The 22328-nt window shown below is 42.3% G+C and overlaps 1 protein-coding gene across 1 annotated transcript in view; it reads left to right on the forward strand.

The window, feature by feature from the left end:
• Nucleotides 1–1252: 1252 nt before the first annotated feature.
• tmtc2a (transmembrane O-mannosyltransferase targeting cadherins 2a) overlaps nt 1253–22328 on the forward strand; it is a gene marked incomplete at both ends in the record, with an annotated part of 54860 nt that continues 33784 nt past the window's right edge. Inside the window, one exon of the mRNA XM_083999395.1 lies at nt 1253–1335. Coding sequence (XP_083855521.1) covers nt 1253–1335 — 83 coding nt within the window. The remainder of the gene's footprint in view (nt 1336–22328) is intronic.

Raw genomic sequence — 22328 nt, forward strand, 5'->3', positions numbered from 1 at the left:
ACACTTGAACTAAATCTCACTCACTAAAGACTAAGCAGGTATCATCACCATGTAAGGAACGTCTAGGATGTTTGTGGTTTGTGTACTTTATGATCAAAGTCCAGCACACGCAAATGCACACAGACAGGCTGACAGCTCTATCTGGTCTGTGTTCAGATGATCGTGTGTCTCTCTGGTTAGCTCTGTCTGTGCAATGTGTGACTCCGGTCATGGGTTTGATTCCCATGTTGACAGGGATCACACCCTGGCATCTCCCCCTGTGGCACTGTCAAAATTTCTGCGAGGACATTTTCCAGCTCAGATTAATACGCAGGTCCTGACCTATGAATCTCTGTCTCTCATGTGGTTGAAATTACATCTCCCCTGCAGCAGCGCAGCGCCTGTTTGACAAAGACTTCAACCAGTGTTTTGTATTTATTTGAACAGCACGTTTGACATATTTTGACATTGTGGATGTTGTTTGGTATTATTTTGGTTGGGCTTTGTTCCTCTGCCTGAACACTTCCAGCTGTTACTTCCTATGTCATTTGTTTTATTTTGTGCAAATGAGTAAAACTCAAAACTAAGACTTTAAAGGGGAATATAACATTCAGCATAAGGTGCATTTAAGTTTATATATTATGACATTAGTTTAAATCATAAAGGTCTGCGACACAGACAGTGGATTTTTTTTTTTTTTTTTTAATATGAATCAGTATTATTGTTATTATTATAGCCTAATATTAAAATAAAATGTTGCCATGACTACCTGCCTCACTTCCTGTTCACAATCAACCTTCATTCCGGTCCATCCTTATAAACATAGTTATTTCCAACTCTCTCCACCACCTTGCTCTCCAGTGCAGAGCCCACTGCGCATGCTCCGCCTCCCTGAAAACCACATGCGTCTCCCCACTCTGCTCTCTCCGGTGCCAAGGCAGAGAGATGCGCACACCGAGGAGGAAGACCGCAGCACAGAAATGCGCACAGCTCCCCGTACGTAGCCTGACCCGGCGTTAGCTCCGCATCCCCGGCACCCCTGACCCGTCCCCCAACACAATGGGTTAGAGGGGAATATGGCAAACTTTGACACACTTTGCATGACATGGGAAATGCCTCGCGTTGTCTGGAGAGCTGCGTTGCCGAGCGGCTGAATTGAGAGCACAATAACATAGAGACTTAAAGAGAAAGAGAGAGAAAGAGAAAGAGAGAGGAGGGGACCTGAATCCAGTCATTTCTAATCCCGGCTCCTCTCCCACTTTGCTTTGGAGAGATGATCACGGAGCTGGTGTGCACCGCCGTGGCTGTGGGTCTCTATCTGAACACGCTGGACGCTGATTTCTGCTACGATGACAGGTAGGTTTCGCCCACAGAGCTGCCACCACCGCCACCACCCGCTCCTCCACTTGTCATCTCCTTGTTACCTCCGCACGGAAGCAGGGATAGGAGGAGGGGGACGGGACATTGCGCCTGCCCGCTTGTTTGCATGTGCTTTTTGTCCGTAGCCTGTAATAAATCACTGCTTATTTGTGAGGCTGTAGTGAAAGGCACAACCACGGGGAGAATGGAAAAAGGGGGGGAAGTGTAGTAGGAACCGGGAGCTGCGGGGTGAAAGTGTAGTAATGTAACTAAACCTAAATGGTGTAGTCCTGCAACTTGCACTCCTGCTCTTTTGCAGCTCACATTGCTCCACACAACAATTTGTAGCCTATACCATGCATGCAACATTATGTCACCCATCCATTAAGATGCTGCAGAGCTGACAAAGCATCCTCACTGGCATACTTGAATCATATCCACATCACACACATGGCTCATCTTCATGGTGATTAACAGTAGAAAAAAAAAGAGGTGAAGTTCAACATGTTGTGAACTGGTCCCTTCGCCTGCTGTGCACATGATGTGGCTCAGATGTTCTTTGTGTTGATGAAGCACTCTTGCCTCTTCTAACAATGCCCCGGCCTGAGGGGAATCCAGCTAATTTAAATGGTGGAGTGGTGTTTTTTTTTTTTTTTTACAAACAAACTGCTGAATAAACACGTGAACACACCGCTGTGGAGGGACATTGAGAGAAAAGCTCTGCTGAGAAACAGTGATGTACCATAGAGGAATCAGTTCCTGTAACAGATGTGCATCTTTTGTTATCTGTTCGATTTAATGAAGTAATTGTAAACTGTTGTTCAACCTGGCATCTACGCCTAAGATTTTCAGTTAGCAATGAAAGAAGTAGTGAATTCCCACATTGGATGAACTGCAATCATAGAATATTTGACATTTTTGCAATGAAATATCCTAAGAAGTATGTTTTTTCCCCCTATATTTTACAGCATTTAAACGTGAAATATGGTGAATATTCTGACCCTTGGGGATCGGATGATGCTTTATTGTGCTTTGTCTCATAGATCTAGAAAAATAGGCTGTTTGAGTGTGAGCGGGTCTGCCTTACATTTATGCTCCACAGCTGTTCCCCTCTGGAAATATTGACTAGACAGGTAGTTCTTCATTGGTTGTTAAGTACTGTATATGGGCATAAGGGGTTTTGGCTCTGTCAGAACTGATATTAATTGGTCTTCTGTTATCAAGTATTAAATCATAGAGTGAAAACTTCTGATATGCATGGTATGTGGTAATTTTTTTTCTTACTGTGGATTAAAAGAATGAACAGACAGTGAACAGGTCGCCTCCCTTTCGTCCACAACTCAGTCTGGTAAGCTTCTCCAGGCACTCAAAGGTCAAAGAGCCCCCCGCCAACCCCCCACCACCCACTCTACTTTTCAGCACCATCGGTGATCCCTCTTGTGTGTTGTGTGTGTGTGAGCAAGACAGAGTGTGTGTGGAGGTGAAGGAGGAGGCGATGTAGTGGAGAAACGTAGCGCGGTGGGAGAAATGAGCTTTGTATATGCCTCCATGTCTCCGGTTACATCACACCTCACCACGTATCCCCCGTAAAAAGCGGCCCAGCGGTTCTCCATCTATCAGGCTCGTCCGGGACATGTGACCGTGACACTGCCAGGTTGTCAAAAAAGCCCTCGGTGACAGATTACCCGTGGCACTGCCCCTGCCTGCTCCAGCCTACGCTTGCACTCCATCCCCTCAGTGAAAGTTCAGTATCTGCCAACGCCGTGTATCTATCAACGTCAACAGTGGTAATTTACACTCTGGGGGGACAGAAACTGAGGTTTCGGTTCAGAGCTCTCAGATGGAGGAGGTTGAATACCAATCAGAGGTCTGACCTTTCATGGTCGTTCATCAAACGGTGTCCTCGCTCGGGGTCAAGAGTCGTGAGCTCCCGGTCTCTTCCTGTGGGGATTAGAAGAGAGTTATGAGCTAAAGGTTAAAGCGAGAGAAAGATTGTAGCGTGGAGGAGAGCAGCTCTAATCATTCTGCTCTGGAGTTGTGTTAAAAAAAAAAAAAAAGACTGTCTTGGTTTGTAGACAGATTTGTTTTTCTGCATTTATCCGGTGAACGGAGGTTTATCTGACCTTTCACCTTGTAATCAAATTCTTGTTACACATCACATGCAGCTCTTAACATCCTAGACGAGATGGCGAAGCTGATAAGTCGCCTGTGTCTGTGTCTCTCCGACTTGTGGGGATGTTCTGGCTGCTCTCTGCTTTTTCAATCATGTCAAGTGTTTTTCCTGGGCACTGCTCCGGGCCTGGCCAAGCACTGTCTTGGCCAATGGTAATCCCGACGAGAAGCCGATGACTAACTTTTACGGGAGCTGGGAAAGAACTTGAGCCAGGCCATTTTTGATTTTGGGGGGGAAAAAAAATCAAGATGTGATCTGCTGGTTTACAGTCAGGCTTTTCTTGGGTTTAGTCAAATATAAGGGCAGGCTTTTTTTAACCAATGCTCTCACACTATGTTTGTCCAGGCTTTTGGATTGATTGCCTTGGCACTGTGATCACAGATTGGAAAATGTATTTACCATAACCTCTGATCTCGCTTTTGAATACCTATCATTGTGGCTTTTGACAGGTTAACAAATGAGACTTTGCATGATGCAGACATTGCAGTGATATTGGTTTTTAACAGCACCTTCTGACAAATCGATGCGGTGATGGATGTCTTTACCATGAAGACTAAGGTATTATTCAATAGACACCAAACGTGATGCAGGGAAGAAGAGATAAAATAAAAGGCAGCAATGTGAAATGAAATGCATCCTAAGTGGTTTTTGGCGTTCAGAGTGGTGTATCCTGAGACATCTGTGACCCCAATCACGTCACAGTCTCTCTGTGCAACTCAGAAATGCATTATGGTTCCCTGGGGGATTGAAGTGAAAACATCTTCCCTCTTTTGTTTCAGAAGAGCAAAACAATTTAATCAGTGGGTGAAGGTCCCGGTATGGAGGAGTTGGGTGGGTGAAGCTTGGATTTCTCTCACTGGCATATTTCCTTTTTTACAAGCACCGTGAAATTTAGATTCATTCTCTATCGGAAATATCCTTGCTGTTAAAACTGAATCTGGTCGACCCAAACCGGGATTTAAACAATTAAATAGGCCACGGAGTAAAGTGACTCAAGTGAAGTGCCACAATGAAGCAGAGGATCAGAGAGTCTGTTGGTCGCAACATCTGTTACCTCTCTAGCTTGGTTTCTGAGGTTAACCGATAAATGCATCAATATGGGATTGTCTTAAAGAAGTGTCCTTTCATCATCGGTCAAACCATAGTGATTTGACTTGAAGTGCTAATCAACTGCCTTTATGAATGTTAATGGGGCACATGTTGTTTAACCCATGGAACACACGTATGACACTATGTATAAAACTATAAGTATAAACAATATCTCTATGAAACCTTGCAGAGAGCATTCAGATATGAAAGGAACTCTTTTCTTTCTTCCTCATTTTGATCATTCATGCAACTTGCAATTTGTCCTATACCCGATGTAATAAAAAAACACACTGGGAGCGTTTAGCTGCTATAGTGACACATGTTTCCTTGGGACAGTTAACTAAAGCAGGATGTTAACACGGGGCTAAAAGGGGAGCAAACAAATTAAATTCAACAAAAGGCAAATGTATGTATACTACTGTTGTTATCTCTCAATTTGTAAGCAGTCACGTTGTGCCCCAAACAGCTTAGCCCTGCATGATAACATATGAACTCCAGGCCTCACAGTCATGTATCCTCTTTGTACAAAACCAATAGGCCTATGACTGTAGTGTTACCAGGGACTAGCTAAAAAGCTAAAAGATGCAACAAGAGAAGTTATTAGGGTTTTCCATATTTTGGCAGGCAAACTGCTTTTCTGGGCCAAGCTAACATTTCTTCCTCCGAAATGTCAAAGAAAATCTGTTAAAATGGATTAGTAACACAATTATTGTCTAAACATGTAAATTTTAATCTTTTACACCTACTTAGTTTTATAATTAATGCACTGCTGCTTTTCACCACAAAGTGTTGCATGACATTTCGTTTGAAAACATTAATATAAACTTGATTTTTCCTCAAACCACTACTTTTTAAAAGGAAAAAAATGTGTTGAAAAAGATATTAGACCACAGCAGTGTTGTTCTATGTTAATTCGGCAGCTCACCAAACATCACTCTGTTCACTTGATGCTTGTATTTGATCACGTTCCACCAAGAGGACCCATATAATCTCTGAATCATCTCTGTTATTGATTAAGGCTCATGTTGTCTTTAATGGGTTGGCACTTCCAAGGCTGACTGTGTTATGTTTCAGCTCACTCTTGTAGATGCTGCCAGGAATTGAGTTTCATTCTATTTATATTTATGAATCATAACATACATTGTCTCAAGGTCGGGACCTTACAGTACAAGCAAGCAGTTGTGGACAGTAGAGAGGAAAATCCCCCTTTTAACACGAAACTGGACTCGGGGTGGGTGGCCAGCCGACTGTCGCGACCGGTTTTGTTGAGAAAAGAGAAAAAGGGGAGAAATTCTCGTGCCTCTTGCGGAATAATTACCTAAAACATGTGCCCCAGTTGTGTTGAGGCTGTTTAAGTTACACTATGTGCTCGGAGCAGACAAATATTGAGGGAAGAAGTAGGCTAATGAAATGAGCGAGTAAAATGTCTTTGACTGAGTTGTGTGTGTGGTTAGTAATACTGTTGAGGTGTAAAAGCTTGTGCCTGTCAGGAGGAATATTCGCTGTAAGCGTTTTAAAAATGAGTAACATCGCCTCGAGACGAGCAAAAAGTTAAAATGAACAAAGTGGTGTGGATAACCAATGGAAAAAAATCTTCATGAATAATAGTGTGAGATGGTTTTGAGGTAAGAGGCATTTTCACCGATTTGCGTACATGGGAGGATTATGTGTTTTTGAGGAGGAATGGGCAAACCTCACGAAAAATGTGGTGTGGTGGTGAAAGCTCATCTGGTCATCTGCCACAATTGTATGCAAGTCAAGAATGAACTTATTCTTTTATTTACTGACCATAAGAGTGATGCTATTGATGCATTGTTTTATTTTGCATACTGTAGTCTCCGTAAATTTAGGGGTGCAGGGCTCAGGCTACCATTCAAACAATAGGAAGGCGGGAGGAGGAAAAAGTCTCTTCTTGATTAGTAGCAGATTTAATTCACGTAAGCAGTTAGTGGTCAACTCAGCAGATGTGGCTTTGAAACTGCTTTAAAAGCCACAAATGAAGGCTTCAGAAACCAGTATGTTGAATGGGCTGATTTTAGAAGTTCTCTTTGGGTTTATAATGGTGTCCAGTTCAGTGCTTAAGGAAAGAAATGGCAGCAGTTGTGCTGAAGACAGGATGAAATGTTAAAGCCCATCTCCTTGTGCTGGGATGTGCTCCAGCTTCTGCAATCCTTAAAAGGGGCAGGAAAAACACTCCTCTGGCAAACACAGCAGCCTGCATGGCTTGTTTTTCATAATGAAAGACTGGTGAGGCATACACAACCCAGCTTTCTTTCTTTATCACAGACATATTATGAAAGGTATTGTCATCATAAGCCGAATCTCTTTCATTAATAAGACGAATCCCCTTCATGTATAGTTCTAAGGTCTGCTGCACCTTGAACTTTTGACTTAAGAACATGCTGAGGGTTTGAGGTTTCTTCCCACTCAGTATCCCTGCTTTAATGATGCACACTGATGTGGCCAGGGGATTTGTATTTCTGATTTTGAGGTATCTTTTCTCCTAGCACTTGCTCCAGTTACTTTCAGGGAGTTTTTGAACATTTTTGAAATAATCAGATTATCAGAAAAGCTTCCAGCCAAAGTGAGTCACAGGGTTATATTCACAATCCCTTATTGTTTGTGCTGGATGGGGTCTGGTAGCATTCATAGATGCAACATAATGTAATTTTAGTCAATTAAATTATTCAACAGTGCTTGGTCATTGTCAGCTTGGTGTATGGAGGGCAGAATTTACTCAAGATTAATCAATAAATTGATAAAAATCTTAGGAATTGTTGGTTGTAGTCATAGATTGAGGACTTTGATGAATTTCTCTGCTAGGCTTAATAAATGTAATACCTCACAGAACCTCTAAGAGATGGATTTGTTTATTTTTAGTTTGTCCATCCTTGTCCCACTGGGTCCCAGCAATACACACTGCTGTTTGAGGCTGTTGCTAACCCTTGGCTGGCCTTTATGCTTACCAGGCCACAGTCGACCCACCCTTCTGCCAAGACATGACCGCCAAACCTCAGTCCCACGACCCTCCCTGTATACACTCCTTATGTAGAGATCCCAACACACGGGTATCCACAGACAACATTGCCAGCATCCCGGATGTTACACAGGGCCAAAGCCGTACATTTATCATGTAACACCCATGCTAGATTTGGGAGAATGCAATCCGCAGAACCGCAGATAAAGTGGTGAAAACATAGTCTCGTAAAGCTTCTTATCTGGCCAACTGCATGTGTGTTCATCGTGCTCTTCTTTAACTGAGACCCTTCATAACTGTGTTCAGCAGTGTGGGGTTGAATTTCCACCACAGTGCACTAAACTCACTTTGTAAGCAAAGCTCCTTTTTGTGGCGTTAGATTACACTTCGAAGGCTGGCATCCGCTTTTCCCCTTTAAACTACGAGGTGGACTAAAACAACTTAGAGCAGTTGGGGTGTAATATAAAACCAAGCCCAAGCTGGTGATCACACGAATTTCAAGCAGTTACCCTTTCTGCCTTTTGTAATCAATATCCATTCAGTATCGTCTTTCAGTGACTGTGAAGTTTTTTGTCTGTGGCTCAGAACAGCTGTCAGAACAGAAAATCAAATGGGTGTTTTTTTTGTTTGCTACACTTGACAAAGTGCTCGTATTTCACTACAGCCAACATCAGTTGTGACTGTGAAAAGCACTCTAAAGTCAGCACTGACTTTCATGAACCACTCTGGATCTGAATCTGGAGTGGCCTGTTTGTACATGAGGAGGTGGTTGTGCACTGACAGCCTCTCGCTGGTGATGGTGAAGCTGCTGTTAGTGGATGGTGTAAATGATCAGGTTGACAGAGCAGGCTGGTTTGTATGACCTCAGTGCTGCACATTAGTTATTGGAAGGTGTTGGTGGGTTCGAGGCGGAGGAGGTCTGATGTGGTCAAGGAAACATCTGACATGAGATGTTGATTGATTTGGCTTAGACTCAACTTAAATAGGTTGAAATTTAGAGAAACTTATTTGCTTTTTTGACGGAGACGGATTAGCATTGCTTACTGTAAAGACAGGAAGCAGAGGAAACGGTGACATGCGACCTGGCACAATGACTTCCTTGAGTCCCGTCACCACTGTGAGTTTGTTTGCCAGCAAAGACTCCATTAAAGAAATAATAACATCTCCCAGATCTAAAGCTAGGCTAGCTGTTCCCTCTGCTCTGTCTTTATGCTAAGATGTTGCTTTAACAGGTGTTTGTATGAATAAAACTTTAAAAGTTTTGGCAGGTGAATTTAGTCAACTGCACCAGTAGGCTATGTGTTCTCTCAAAACTATCTTTCATTTTTAATATTTTAAATTTTTGCTAATGCTTACCATTCAGAGAATTTAGTTATGAAGAGCTCAGTGAAAGCTACACATAAAATCTTGTGTAAAATGTAATGGGTGTTTAAGCTCTGCTAACATTTTAAGATGACTGCTTATCACCTGAAGCAATAACTTTTTCCAACAGCCTTATGCCTTATGCATTCGGCTGAGTTGGAATAAATTGCTCGAGAAAATAAAATGATATAACACAGTTTCTTGTACTGCCAAACAATTTCTTTGGTATTGCTATAATGTTATGAGGTAAAAGTCATTTTTCAGTGCACACTATGATGAAACTACCATTCATCTCAGCATGGGACACTGAGACTGTGCTGTGCCGTAATTATAATTCTAAGTGCCAGTTGCTTCACAAAACCAATACCAATAGAGATTCGTTAGCTCGGCAGCCTTGGCGATGAACCTTAGCTGAGCACAACGCACACTCTTTCCATCTTCATGCATGGCTACTCCGCCTAAGTCTTGTAAAATATACTAATATGCATAAGGCTTTCTGGGTCAGAACTGGGCCAACTGTGGAGTGGCTGGTGTGTGGGGGGAAAATCAGTTTGTGCTTCTCACCTCATAAAAACCTGAGAGGGGGAGATTGAGAGAGTTGGTGTGAGGGCTTTAGGGATTTAAGGTTCAGCAGAGATCAGATGACAGCCCCGCTAGCTTTACTCTAGAGTACAGTTAGTGTTTGCTATTGTGATGTAGGAGGAGTGAAGTGATTATACTGGACGGTTTGTCGCTCAAGTGTGCTACAGTTGCTATTTGTTTGCCCTCAATGTCTTCATAGCATGATGTCAGACATTTATTGCTGAATGGAGGAGGACATGGACATCATACAGATGTTAGGGTATAATTCAACCACTGAACAACAGCAATCAGTCCTCATGTATCTTCTTTTTCTTCCCTTATCTGTCCAAATTCTCTGTTTCTGGATGGATAAATGTTTTATACGCCATATACTGTGTTCATATTTCATTCCCATTCATTTAATTTACTCTGCGGAGAGAGATAGCCTTACTCCATTTCCTGTTTCCTCCTGATAAACGCCTATAAGTGGACTACCACAATAGATGTTACAGATAGAGGAAGTGTGGAGGCCTCAGTACAGCTGTGTTGTTTTGCTTCAAGCCCAGCGACGGTCAGGCCCAGAGGCATTATGTTTTCAGGTCGTCCATCCATCCCATTCTCATGAACCCAATATCTCTGCAACACCATGAGAGAATGTCTTTATTTGGCGTAAATATTTACTTGGGATTCAAGGATGAACTAACTGATTACCGTGGTCAAAGGTCAAGGTCATAGTGACCTCAGGAAACAGTTTCAGCCTTGATATTTCAGCAATGCCTTGAGAGGATTTGGTGCAAACATCCATTAAGATTAAAGAAAAAATTGATTAGCTGCTGATTACAGGTCATAGTGAGTTTGTAGTCTTATTCTGAGTAGTTGATTTGTAGCTTTATTCTGATTGGTTGGTTGATTTTTTTGGGGGTTGGCTGCTCAATGATTTGCAATGCAACCAAAATTGTAGGAGCTGCAATTTCTTCCAATGTGATGTTTTTTGCATATCGTGCAGCCCTAGTTTATTTATTTGTAGCCATATTTTACTCTGCTGGTTGGTTTGTAGCTCAATTCTGATTGGTTAGTTGGTTTGGTTTGTCTTCTTATTAGTTGGTCAACTAACCAATTTGAATACGGCCATACATCCATCCCATTTTCATGAACATGATATCTCAGTAAATCACGGAGAGAATGTCTTCAAATCCGGCCGAGCTGATTTTAGTTTTACAACCATGAGGCAGCGTTTCAAGTCTAAATTTGTTGTGGCAATGTAGCACAATTAAAGAACGTGGAAATTTCTGTTAAAAAAAAAACAACAACTATAGATTTGTTCAGTTAGAGGCAATCTCCATGGCTGGATGCTAAGCTGCACTCGGTCGGAAAGTGGATTGTAATTTCCTGTTTAACCATATAGCCGCAGTTTTTTGTTTTGTGGTACATCATTTCCTGCCCAATCGAAAACACCAGCTCATTCAGGTCTGGCTCAGTTGGGATGTTATTATTCTGTGTTCCGAACCATAAAGCACATCATCCTTCAAGTTAACTATCCGCCCTAATTATCTAGGCAGGGTCAGGAAAGATTTAAGCCAATTTTCCCATTTTGATGCACTGCCCTTTTAAGCATTGCCCAGTACTCTGAACCCCTCATTTCTGTTCAGCTATAGTCTGGCCATGGTATGAGTGTCTCGTTTTTTCAGGTACCTGGAGTTTGCTGGAGATAAGGTGAATCACAGTTTAAGTAAACATGGCAGGTCTTACTGCGAGCAACCCACACTGGAAAGCAGCCTTGATAAATGGGACAAATCTGCATTTGATAATAGCCGTTCTCCCGCCTCGGTCGGCCCGAGATAAACCAGCCGCCGTATTTATCTTGCTACAGAACGTAATTTGTTTCTCACCATCATATTGATATTCATGGATCAATGGCTAGGGAAATGGTAAGGTTATACTGCTTTTATGAAGAGCTATGACAACATTGTAATTTATTTTTGATGCCTTTTGCGGGGGGGAATTTACCACACCGCACAGTTTTATCTCCACAGTTTACTCTTTCAATTTATTGTTATCTTTTAATCTGGTGGACTGAATTGAAGGTCACTGAATTATGCATGTTGTGCGTTTGAAAAGAAAGAACATGACCAGTTTGTTCTCTATGGTGCATTTTCTCTTTCATTTTGATGAGAGACATGCAGCAGGGAGCTCGGACTGTCGATACTTTGATTGGGTTCCCCCCATGCCTAAAAAGAAATTCAGTAGCCAAGGGAATCAATCTTTCTTTTTCATGTGAAACTGAACTAAGGAAACATCTAAAAGGTTGTTTCCTTGTTGTAGACTTGGATCCGTATAGCCACAGTTTAGAAGTCACCACCGAGTGAGACGATGCCAGCTCATCCACCACACTGAGCACAACGCATCAAAAAAAAAAAACTCCACACATTTTCCCCTCAAGGCTCCCTCCCTTACCGTGACACCACATAGTACATCCATTACTGAGCAGCCTGACAACGACAATTTAATCTTCACTCCTTGGCTTCAGTGTTTGTTTTCCGTGCTTTGACCAGCAGCATCTTCTTACCGATAGTGTTATCAGAAGGAGAGACATAGGGCTGTACCATGTGACGCTCCTTGTTGCAGACAGGGAGAAGATATTTGTCTGGGAAATGAAAAGACCCATCCTCCTCTCGCCTCTCACACACACAGATGTGAGGATGCTATCATTTGTTTTTCGAACGAAATGGCTTCCCAGTGTGTTTGCTCCAAACTGTTTGTTCTGCAGCTGTGGGAAAGTTTAAAGAAAAGCCAAACACTTACTTTCTTGCAGGGAGTCAGATGAGGAGATAGATGCCACTCTTGTGTCATATGGGGATTTTTTTCTAATTGGGTATTAAACCGTTCCTGTGAGTAAAGCCTTATGTCAGTCCTCTTTAAGTATGGAAACAAAAGGGAAGTGTTCAGTTTCTTTCCGTCAGTGCCTTTCGATGCCTGTGATTTGTATGTATATCTCGAAAAATAAGATGAACAACTTGGCTACAAACACTTGTAACCCAGTCCACCATGCGAATGTCGTGATGTTGTAGCATGACATCATGTCTGCTTGTCCCTCCAGTCCATCTCAGGAGGGAATACAGTTCTTTTATGATGTTATACGATGCGTTTTATGGATTCATAATGGAGTTTCCTGCTGCATTTTAAACAGAGCCATATATTTTGGAAACCATGCCGATAGTTTGACAAACTTGGATCATATTAACCCTCACCCCCCCCTGTGGGGAAGTGCATTTCACATATTTTATTATTGCACTGGATTCTGTCAGTCTCATAATTCATAAAGGCAATAATTATTTATGCCTGCCGTTGTGCCATTGATATAGTTTGTACTGCTAAGTTGTTTCAGAGTTGAATGAAAACATGGCTTGAGTTAAAGTACCCCTGAATCACTTTAGCCAACTTTAGCTTTGTCCTGATTTAAGGGTCAAATGGATGGGGTTTGAACCTTTGGGATGACTTCATTAGCTCCAATGTGAGAGTCGAGTTGAGGCAAATGGTTTCGTTGTACCAGCCGTGTTCAACAGATCACAGATCAGAATTTGAAAAGATCTTAGATAATTAGCAGAGATCATTGAAAAGAAGACAGATTTGGTCGGGGTTGGCCCCCGTGGTACCCCTCTATAGCTGCCGTTTCTCTCTGGCTAATGCTGGAATGTGACAACTGGTCACGGCAGAAGAAAGGGAGGTCTATTCTGGATTGGATACAGTCCTGTACGGTCTTTTAGCGCGGCATACTTGGCCATTACAAATGCTGCGTGTGAATCTGACCACTGAGGGCTTCTAAAGCAGAGAGAGGCCTATAGCTGCCCCAGAATGTGCCACTGCAGGGTGTTGCATTTTCTCGTCTTTACGTACAACGCAAAGGTACAAATCCTCCACATTCTCAAAATAGCGGCATTTGCGATCGGATTACAGACCAATTCTAGTGGAGTATTAAAGTGATTTTTTTTTTCTTTCTATAAATCGGAGACAGAAGGCTTTTGAGCAGAAACAGAATGCTGCTTTGTTTCTCCAGCTGCTCCCCTGGCAGCTCTGCACCAGTCAGATTCTCCTTTGGCTCTGTGATTTGTCATCAGCAATTAAAGTTGTCCTCATTATAATCTCCGCAGCAGATCAAAAATGATCCGGTTTCTCAAAAGAGCTCCGAAGTTTGAGCAGTTGTTCGCTCTTCACAACAGACCGGCATCGCAAAATATAGAGCCCTCATATCCGCATTTGATTAGCCCTCAGCGAATGTACTCTTTACTTTTTTATTTCTGTGTGTCAGGGGAGCACTATTGTTCAATTTTTGAAGTTTGACTTTGACTTGTATTCTTTTTTTTGGGAGACTGTGAGAAAAGGAACTTTTTTCCTTGGAAAGGAGCAGCAGCTCCAGCTGGACGTGGTCAAGGTTGGCCGTGCTGTTGGTGCTCTGCGTCCACACCTGGTGCTCCTCATGTGTGAGCGTAAATTTGAACATGTGCTCATGCAAATTATTACTGCTGGACTGAGGTGAAAAGTGAGCCGAGAACATTGGCAGTCCTCGTCTGAGCCGTGACTCTTCACGACCCAGTGACATTCAGATATTCCCTGTAGAGATAAATCAATGCCAGGCACCGTATTTGTCCCCGTAGCGGGAGTCGTCGTCACCACCCCTTCCAATTTTAATTCAAGTAAGGAAAGAGCAGACTTCCATAATCATGAGTTTAATCGGGTAGAGGTTCACATTTTTATAGGTCACTGTGCCAACACCCGCAGCTTTACTGGAACTAGGCCAGTTGAATTGATTGTAGGGGCAGAAGGTGGAATGAATTAAAGAGGTGAGGGAGAGGGAGTTGTACCTGGCGCTAAGAAGAGACAGGATCACGTGCTTTTATGGTGAAATGGAGCTGTGATGGCAGCCATGGCAGGATATTTGGACAGAAAAATGATTGCCACATTTTCCAGAAACAATAAGTTTGAATGAATTCTTTGTTTGAATTAACTTCACGCAACAGTACGTGTCCGTGTCTGACATCACTCCCCATTTATCGCATACGTACTACCATTTCCTGTAGTATATTGTGAGTGCCTTTGATTTCTGACCAACATAAATCTAGTGTCAGATGGTCAAAATTACAATTATATTGATTGAATGTGTAGTTCTTTCCCCCCATATTAACACTTTTTAATTTCTAATGTAATGTAACAGGACTTTTGCTTGTTTTTGTATATTATGATTAGACAGGGAAGCGGCGGATTCAGACCGCACTAAAATAGGATAATTGCACCTAAATTCCAGCAGAAGCAACAGTGTTGTATCTGTGGCAGGGAGCTGAGATACAGGAACATCTGTCTGGAATTTTAAATCATATCCCCAGCCTGTACACAGCTGTGAGTTTTGTATTGTTTGGCTAAGTCAGAGAACGGCGCTCGGCCCGCTTTTAATCAAGCATCACATTTATCACCGTGGATGCAGACGACTCGGGGAGGCCACCCTAATTACCCGTCCGCAGTCAGACGCTGTAATTAACTGCCGAGACCACGCTAGATGCAGAATTTTTGGACAGACTGATTGGCTGCTCATTTGTTTTCTTGCAACGTGCTGGAGGTGTTTTTCTGGCTGGATCCCACCGGTGGGATTCATGGATGGATGGATGGATGGATGGTGTTAAAGTTGGCTGTGGTTTCACTGATAAGAGCTGGATGTGTTGAGAAAGCCACATGGATTTAAGAAACCATATAAGTCTCAGCATTCACTGCTTCTGGATATTGGCTCATTTGAATGTGTTTCTCATTATGGATCCCACCGGGCACAGTACCGTACTGTAGGCATAAGGCATATTTACTGGGTGAGACATTTTTTAAATACCTTTAAATTTCACATTATAAGGGCTCCTATCTTAATGCATGAGGGGCAAACATCTGTATGTAAGGAGCTTTGTTCCAAGCAGTTCCTGGTGGTCTTTGGGGTGTTCATGGAGGCGTGAAACTGTAATATGCTCTTGAATTCAACTGTTACTACCCCCAACCTCTGGTTTCTTGTGTTTTTCAATTTGACCGCATTCGCAGATTTAGATTTAGATACAAATACATACACAACATATTGTCATAAAACCTTGATTAATTCTAAATAATTTTCCTGAATCCCTTAACTTCTAACCCAATTTCCTCCTTCACTGTGTCTGTTTAATTTACGCCCTGTGGGAGCGTAGAGCATTAGTTTTATTAGCCATTGATTTCCCGCAGCCTTCCCCCTGGTGGGGCTGAGGATTCATCAGAGCCCTTTTATCGACACCATCAGTCAGGGAACGCTGCGGTGGGCCTGGTCACCTTTTTATTTTTTAGCTGAGGCGGCAGCGGTGGCATAGTTGTCAGATCACCTCTATTTTGTGCAAGCGCCTAATGGGAAGTGATCAATCAATCACTTAGATGGAGATAAAGACGCAGCAATCAATCTGGTGAAAAATAGATGAAGGCGCCGCACTCACAATGATTGGGTTCATAATTTTTTAACCACTTGAAATGCAGAGTACTAAAAATGTCTTGGACTGGTTTTTAAACCTAAAGTTTCATCTTCAGGTCAGGTGAAATATCGGACAGCTCATCATCACAGGAATATTTTAAATGTAAGCCTTCGCTTTCTACTGATAATAATAGATATTAGAAATACTGATACCACTCTCATGTTTGTTTCTTTAAGAAAGAAGCTCGAAGGTGGTTAGCTTAGATAGCAGAAAGCCGGGAAGTGATTCTTGGTGAACGCTAACTCCTGGGAATACCAGTGTTGATTTTACATTGTTCCATTGTGTACTGATAAAACAAATGGGATGTAATGTGTTAATTAATGAACTTAAAAGCTATTAGATAATTTATGTGGACTTTGGACAGAGACAAAGTCTTTGCACCTGCTTCAGGCCTTGCGCTAAGCTAACTGCCTCCAGGCTGTGGCTAAAAGGACAGGCCCAAGAGCCGTACGTAACCTATAAATCTTTATCTAATTTTTCAATAAGAAAACTTATTGTGTTTCCTGCGATGTTGATAACTCCCACTATTCAATACAAGTACAGATAAACATTCCAAATTACTGTTCTGGGATTTTTGCTTCATTATCAGCAAAAAATTTGTCATGTGTAATTTTCAGTCCCAATATTTAGAAGTCCAGGGATGTGAGTCAGTAACCATTACAAATTCCCAATACAGCACTGCACATCTTTTAAAGCACTCTCCATTCACTGATTGTTCCGGCCTCCAGCTGCTAAACTCCTGGCTCTCAGTCAACGCTTTTCAGACTAATGAAAGTGAGACCATGTTTGATATTCACTTAAAGGCCATAAAACTGGTATAAATAATCGTTTATTTGTCTTACCATTGATTTTAAGACATTGTCGATGTCTGTTTAAGTGCAGACTGTACATTTAACAGTGAGCACTGCACGGTGAGTTGTCTCCGGCCTTTTCAGAGTTCGCTGTTCAGCTAATCAGGAAACCGGCTTCACAGGGGACATGAAAGAAAGTCCGTGGCCTGACAAAAGAGAGACAGCCAACTTCCTGACGCTTTGCTCAGACCGTTTCAGCCTCTTTGAAGCCGAGAGCCCCCGGAAGAAATCTGTTTGTCCCGATTGGGACTGAGGATGTAGAGGAGACTTTATCTTAATCAGCTCCGAGTTGAAGCTGTTGATGATGGAAGCTAAAACAGCTGGATTTTCAATGATGAGGAGCAACTATACAGACGTGTGCCCCTTTGATCACTGCAATTAAAGTCACAAATTCTTATGTTACTCAGTTGGGCTTGGGCCAGATGTTGATGTGAGTGGAACGTAGAAATGTTTGTAACTGTAACCTACTCCCTCTGCATAGCTGCCGCCTCCAGGCACCTCTCCACACTCTCTTTTTGTGTGTTTCTGGCGGGTGAGTGATGGCGCTCTGTGTGAAACCATGAACACAGGGGGCTCTGGATTGTGGTTGAGACCTTGGTAGCACTTTATTGGCCGGAAGACAAATCTCATCTCTGCAGCTGTGCCCCACACTGGCTCCAAAACCTTACAGGGTAGTAAAGTAAACAAAGCATATTCCATTGTAAAAATAAACGATTTGAAACTGAAATTAATAACCTTAAAATAAAGATTAGTGTATGTTTAGAAAAACCACAGCACTTGACAAAATGATTTACTATTGTGCAATACATTACCGAATAAAATATACAAACAAGTTCTCAACCAGTGTACAATAAGATCTCACCACTCAATCTTAACAAACACTGTGCTCCTGATATTTTATGGGGATATATCCTGCCTTTGTTTACCTTATGAGGTAGTGAAAGTTGACTCAAAACATGGAGCCCCGAACTACGGTGTCTTGGGAGGGTCAAAAAGCAAGGGAAGCTGGATTCTCTAGGGATTAGACAGCACAGCACCATGACCTAGCAGTGGAGGCTAATGCCCTTCAGAATGATCCTCCCTCTTTCATCAAGTTGAATGAAGTTATTCAGCATTTTTGGAGCATTGTGTGTTCTTTAGTTGCTCTTGTGCAGCTTGACAAAGACAGGAAACTGATTTCTATTAATAACTTTCACAGCTTTCATCACAGAAGCTTTAGACTACATTCACATTCATTGAAATCTCCTCCTATTTAATGTGACAGCTCCAAATTGATGCTTTTCTTATCTGTTGTTTAGACAAATCAATATTTTATTAACATATTTTGACTCTTTTATGGCTTTTTACCAACAACATTATAGTTGTTCAGTCACAAACAATATCAGCAGATTCATTCATAAAGAAAATATTAATGAGTTGCAGGCATAGACTCTGTTTAGGTTTGAATAATATTAACTATTTGACTAATTTTGTATGTTAAATCCATAATGGCAAAGAAATACCATATTAAATGAAGTAATACAGTAATACAGACAATGACCAAAAACCAGATACAAGGTCAAATATCTGTGAGAACATGTACTGTGCAATATTAGCTCTGCTTTAAGCTTGCATGTAGGAGTGAACCCATGCACCTGTTGTGTTGAATGAGCCTGTATGCTTTTTGTGCGCATTAATTCAATGACACATGACTCAGTCGTGTTTTCATTGTAATGCAGAACTCCAGACAGAGGCGACAGACTGTCCTGTTCTTTGAGATGTTTGTGCGAGTGTTGTGTATTTACATAGGGAAGTTGGCTGCATCTATACAGTAAATATTCCTTCAGTAAACACTTGATCAGCAAGCATTTCCTCAGAGGAAACATACATCCGTCGCATGGATCTGAAAGCAACAAATAAAATATTAACCTTTGCTGTAAAAAAAAAAAAAATCCACTGTCTAATCCACTGACTGCTTTGTGTAATTTAGTGTGCCGCACACTAATCTACAGATGAGGACTTAAAGTAAGTCATTTAACTGGTCTATTCATTTCCCCAAACTTCTCACTGGTTATTCTGCACCCTTGGGAAAACTGCTGGGAGCTGCAGGATGGGCTATTTTTAATCAATGAAAAGATGAATCCAGTGAACTGAGCAGGAGAGAGGAGAAAAAAATGTAGGTTAGTGCTTTGAATACAAAGCAAGTTTCATCCTGTGTGTCTCAGGTTTATTTTCAGTAATATTATAAAAGAAGATCAAAATCTTGCCAGCGTTTTTTCTTCTTTCTTTCTTTTTTTTCATGTGATCGGCGCCCAACCATGTTGAACACCACCCAACAGCAGTTTATCACTGTTCACACGTTTTGAAATGATGTGGAAAGAAACAAATAATTGTATCTGAGTCGGGGCATAAAATCTGCCAAATTAATGTCAAATTTAGTCGGGAAGGGGAAGAGCACAGCTAAGCATAAATCTTTCACAACCAAGCCGCTGGCAGTATGACAGGGTTTTTATGAATGCTATCTGGACATTTATGCATTTTCCCCTCTCCTCCCATATTCGTGCCACACTCGCGTGGGACGGAGTGTGGGAAAGCAGTGGTGCCACTTCAGCTCAGGGTATTGTTCTGCCAGTGGTGTGGTTTGACGTATGATGTTTGAGCACACCCTTAATGCTCAGTTCCTGACCTTTCAGCATGCAGATACACAAACTAAACAGATACAAGGAGTTGATAAAAAAGGAAATATGCTATTAGCGCCTTTTTATCTATCTATGAGGAGCCTACAGTGGAGCCATAGTAGAGACACTGCTAAAGGATAAAGACATGAAATCATAAAGGAAGAGCTCTGGATCTCAGTCTTTCATCTTCACTATCTCCTCCTTGCCTGCCATTGTGCTGTGGCCACATACTGGCAGGATTATAGAAGCTGATAATGAGCCAATGAATGAATCACTCAGGCCCAGCCAGCAAGTGTAATAGCGTTACACATGATTATTCAACCTTGCATTATGATGGATGGGTAGGCACCTCTAGGACTGAAAACAGGACCAGATCTCCATGTGCTCGGTTGACTCATGTGGTGCGGTACAATATGCTCCCTGCAAGAGTGAAATTTATGCAATTCTTTTTTTTGTTCATACTCAACCAGCTGTGGAACAAAGCCCTGAACTGTGTTTTCCTGCCAACTGCAACACCACATGGAATAAGGACTCTGCATCGTATAGATTACAGGTTGTGTTGTTCACAGTGTGAGTGTGGAGCCCTGAGCGCACACACACACACACACACACACACACTACACACACACATTGACACAAACACTACACACAACCTTAAATCTGATTACTCTTTGACCCCCGACCTCCATGCATGTCTCAGAAACTCTATGCACTCTATGATCACTTTCTAATCCTTTTAGCATTGGATTAACACAGAGGTGATCTGGACCCTGACACCCACCCACACATGCACTGCACTCCCTCTAGTTTTAATAAACCGGCCCAGTGCTCGTGAGACTGAATCCCAATGAAGGAGGAAGAAGTCAATAAATTGTGGCGAGCATCTTCCCATTGGAATTCATCTCGGAGCATAAAAAAGAACTTGGTCTAAACCATCCAGGATAAACAAATCCCTCTCCCTAGCAACCATTCCCAGCTTCTCCTGGGGGACCCTGAGGTCTCCCCCTGCCCATATGAGTCATACAGTCTCTGAAGTTCTCAGTCTGCCCTGGGGCCTCCTACCAGTTGGATGAGCCTAGAGAACCTCCAATGGCGTCTTAGCTCCCTCCGGATGTCTATAAGCTCCTCGCCCTGTCTATAAGGAAACTAGGAAACTCATTTCAGCTCCTCGTATTTGCGATCTCACTCTTCCAATCACCCAAATCCCATGAGCACATGCAGGCGAGGGCCGGGATGGAGATCCGCTGTTAAATTGAAAGCTTCCGGCTCAGCTCAGTAGGCCGGTACGATGCTGACGCTGCACCAGTCACGCTGTCAAACTCGCGCTTCCTTTTATACAAGACAATTCGAGATAGTTTAACTCCCTCACTTGAGGCAACAACCCACGCCCCAACCCGAAGGGAGCAATCCACCGTTTTCTGACAGAGAATCATAGTCGGAGACATGGAGGTGCTGACTCCCATCTCTGCCGCAAACCGTCCCAGTGCGGCGCTGGTTGTCATGGTTCGATGAAGCCCTGATGCTGTCTTATAGTTTAGTAGAAATAGCAGGAGAGAGAACAGAGAATTCACATTCGGATGGTTTCAAATTACAGCGGCGACTAACAATTACTTTCATTATCAATTAATCTGCTGCTTATTTTCTTGATTAATCATTCGGTAAATTGTGAGAAGACTGGAAACAGGCGACGGATGGATCCAAAGAGTGAAAGACCAATTTACAGTCATATGACAAAGAGAATGACTGAATCTGAATCTCTGCATTAGAGAAGCTGCAATCAGTGTTTAGCAAACAATGGCCTTGATTCCACTGCTTGCCAAATTACTGAAGATAGTTGATTAATTTTCTGCCACACTGATTAATCAGCTAATCATTGCTGCCGTTCCTCAAACACCACGATTAAACACACCCCTCATTATTTTTCTGTTTTTCTGCGTCGGACTAATAGACCAGCTAATGATTTTCATGATTGATTCACGTGGAGATTATTTTCCTCATTAATCAATTGATTGTTTGGTCTAGAAAATGTCCGACAATAGTCCATCATCTTCAGATGTGTTGTTTTGTCAGAGCAGCAGCTCATGAACCATACATCCTCACTCAGCTCGGATTAAGAGAAAACAGAGAAAACTCAGTTATACAGTTATATTTTATGTAGATATTATTTAGCAGCTATCAAAATAGATCATTTTTTCTGCCCATCAACCATTTGTTAGTCTTTTCAGCTCCAGTTGAAGTATTTTAACCATTTATTGTGGATGGAAAAGATGCTGTAGATTTCCAGGTTCCATTGTTTTAACATTGTGGACCTGCAGGAACCAGAAGTCCAAACTGTTGTGGTTTATTAGGAGTAGACGTAGGTCCAGGAATTATAAACTGTTCATAACGCTAAGAGGAATTCACATTGGTGCTCAAATCTGTTGTTGCTGCAGGTATCTTTGTACCTGCAGCTCAATCCTCTACTGAATATAACCTGTGAAGAAAATACTGTCGGCCCCTGAGACAGCTCCTCCTCCTCTTCCCTCAGACCTTCTTCACAACAGTCCCTCTATTGTTTGTGCAGCAAGTTGCAAAAGGCCCATATTGTTTGGGCTTTTCCTAAGATAGAAGCTGACATTTGTGAGAGGGGTGTGATGATGAAATCTTTAGTGGGGCAGAGATGGCAGGTCCAACAACCACTGATTAAGGTCTTTGGTGAGCAGAGACAGCCCGGGTAGTTACAACCAGTTCTCACAACTCAACCTGCCACCATGTCAGAATCAGGACATCCTTCACTCCCCAATCTCCACTCACTGT

Source organism: Trachurus trachurus (genome assembly GCF_905171665.1).
Source record: "Trachurus trachurus genome assembly, chromosome: 23".
NCBI lineage: Eukaryota > Metazoa > Chordata > Actinopteri > Carangiformes > Carangidae > Trachurus > Trachurus trachurus.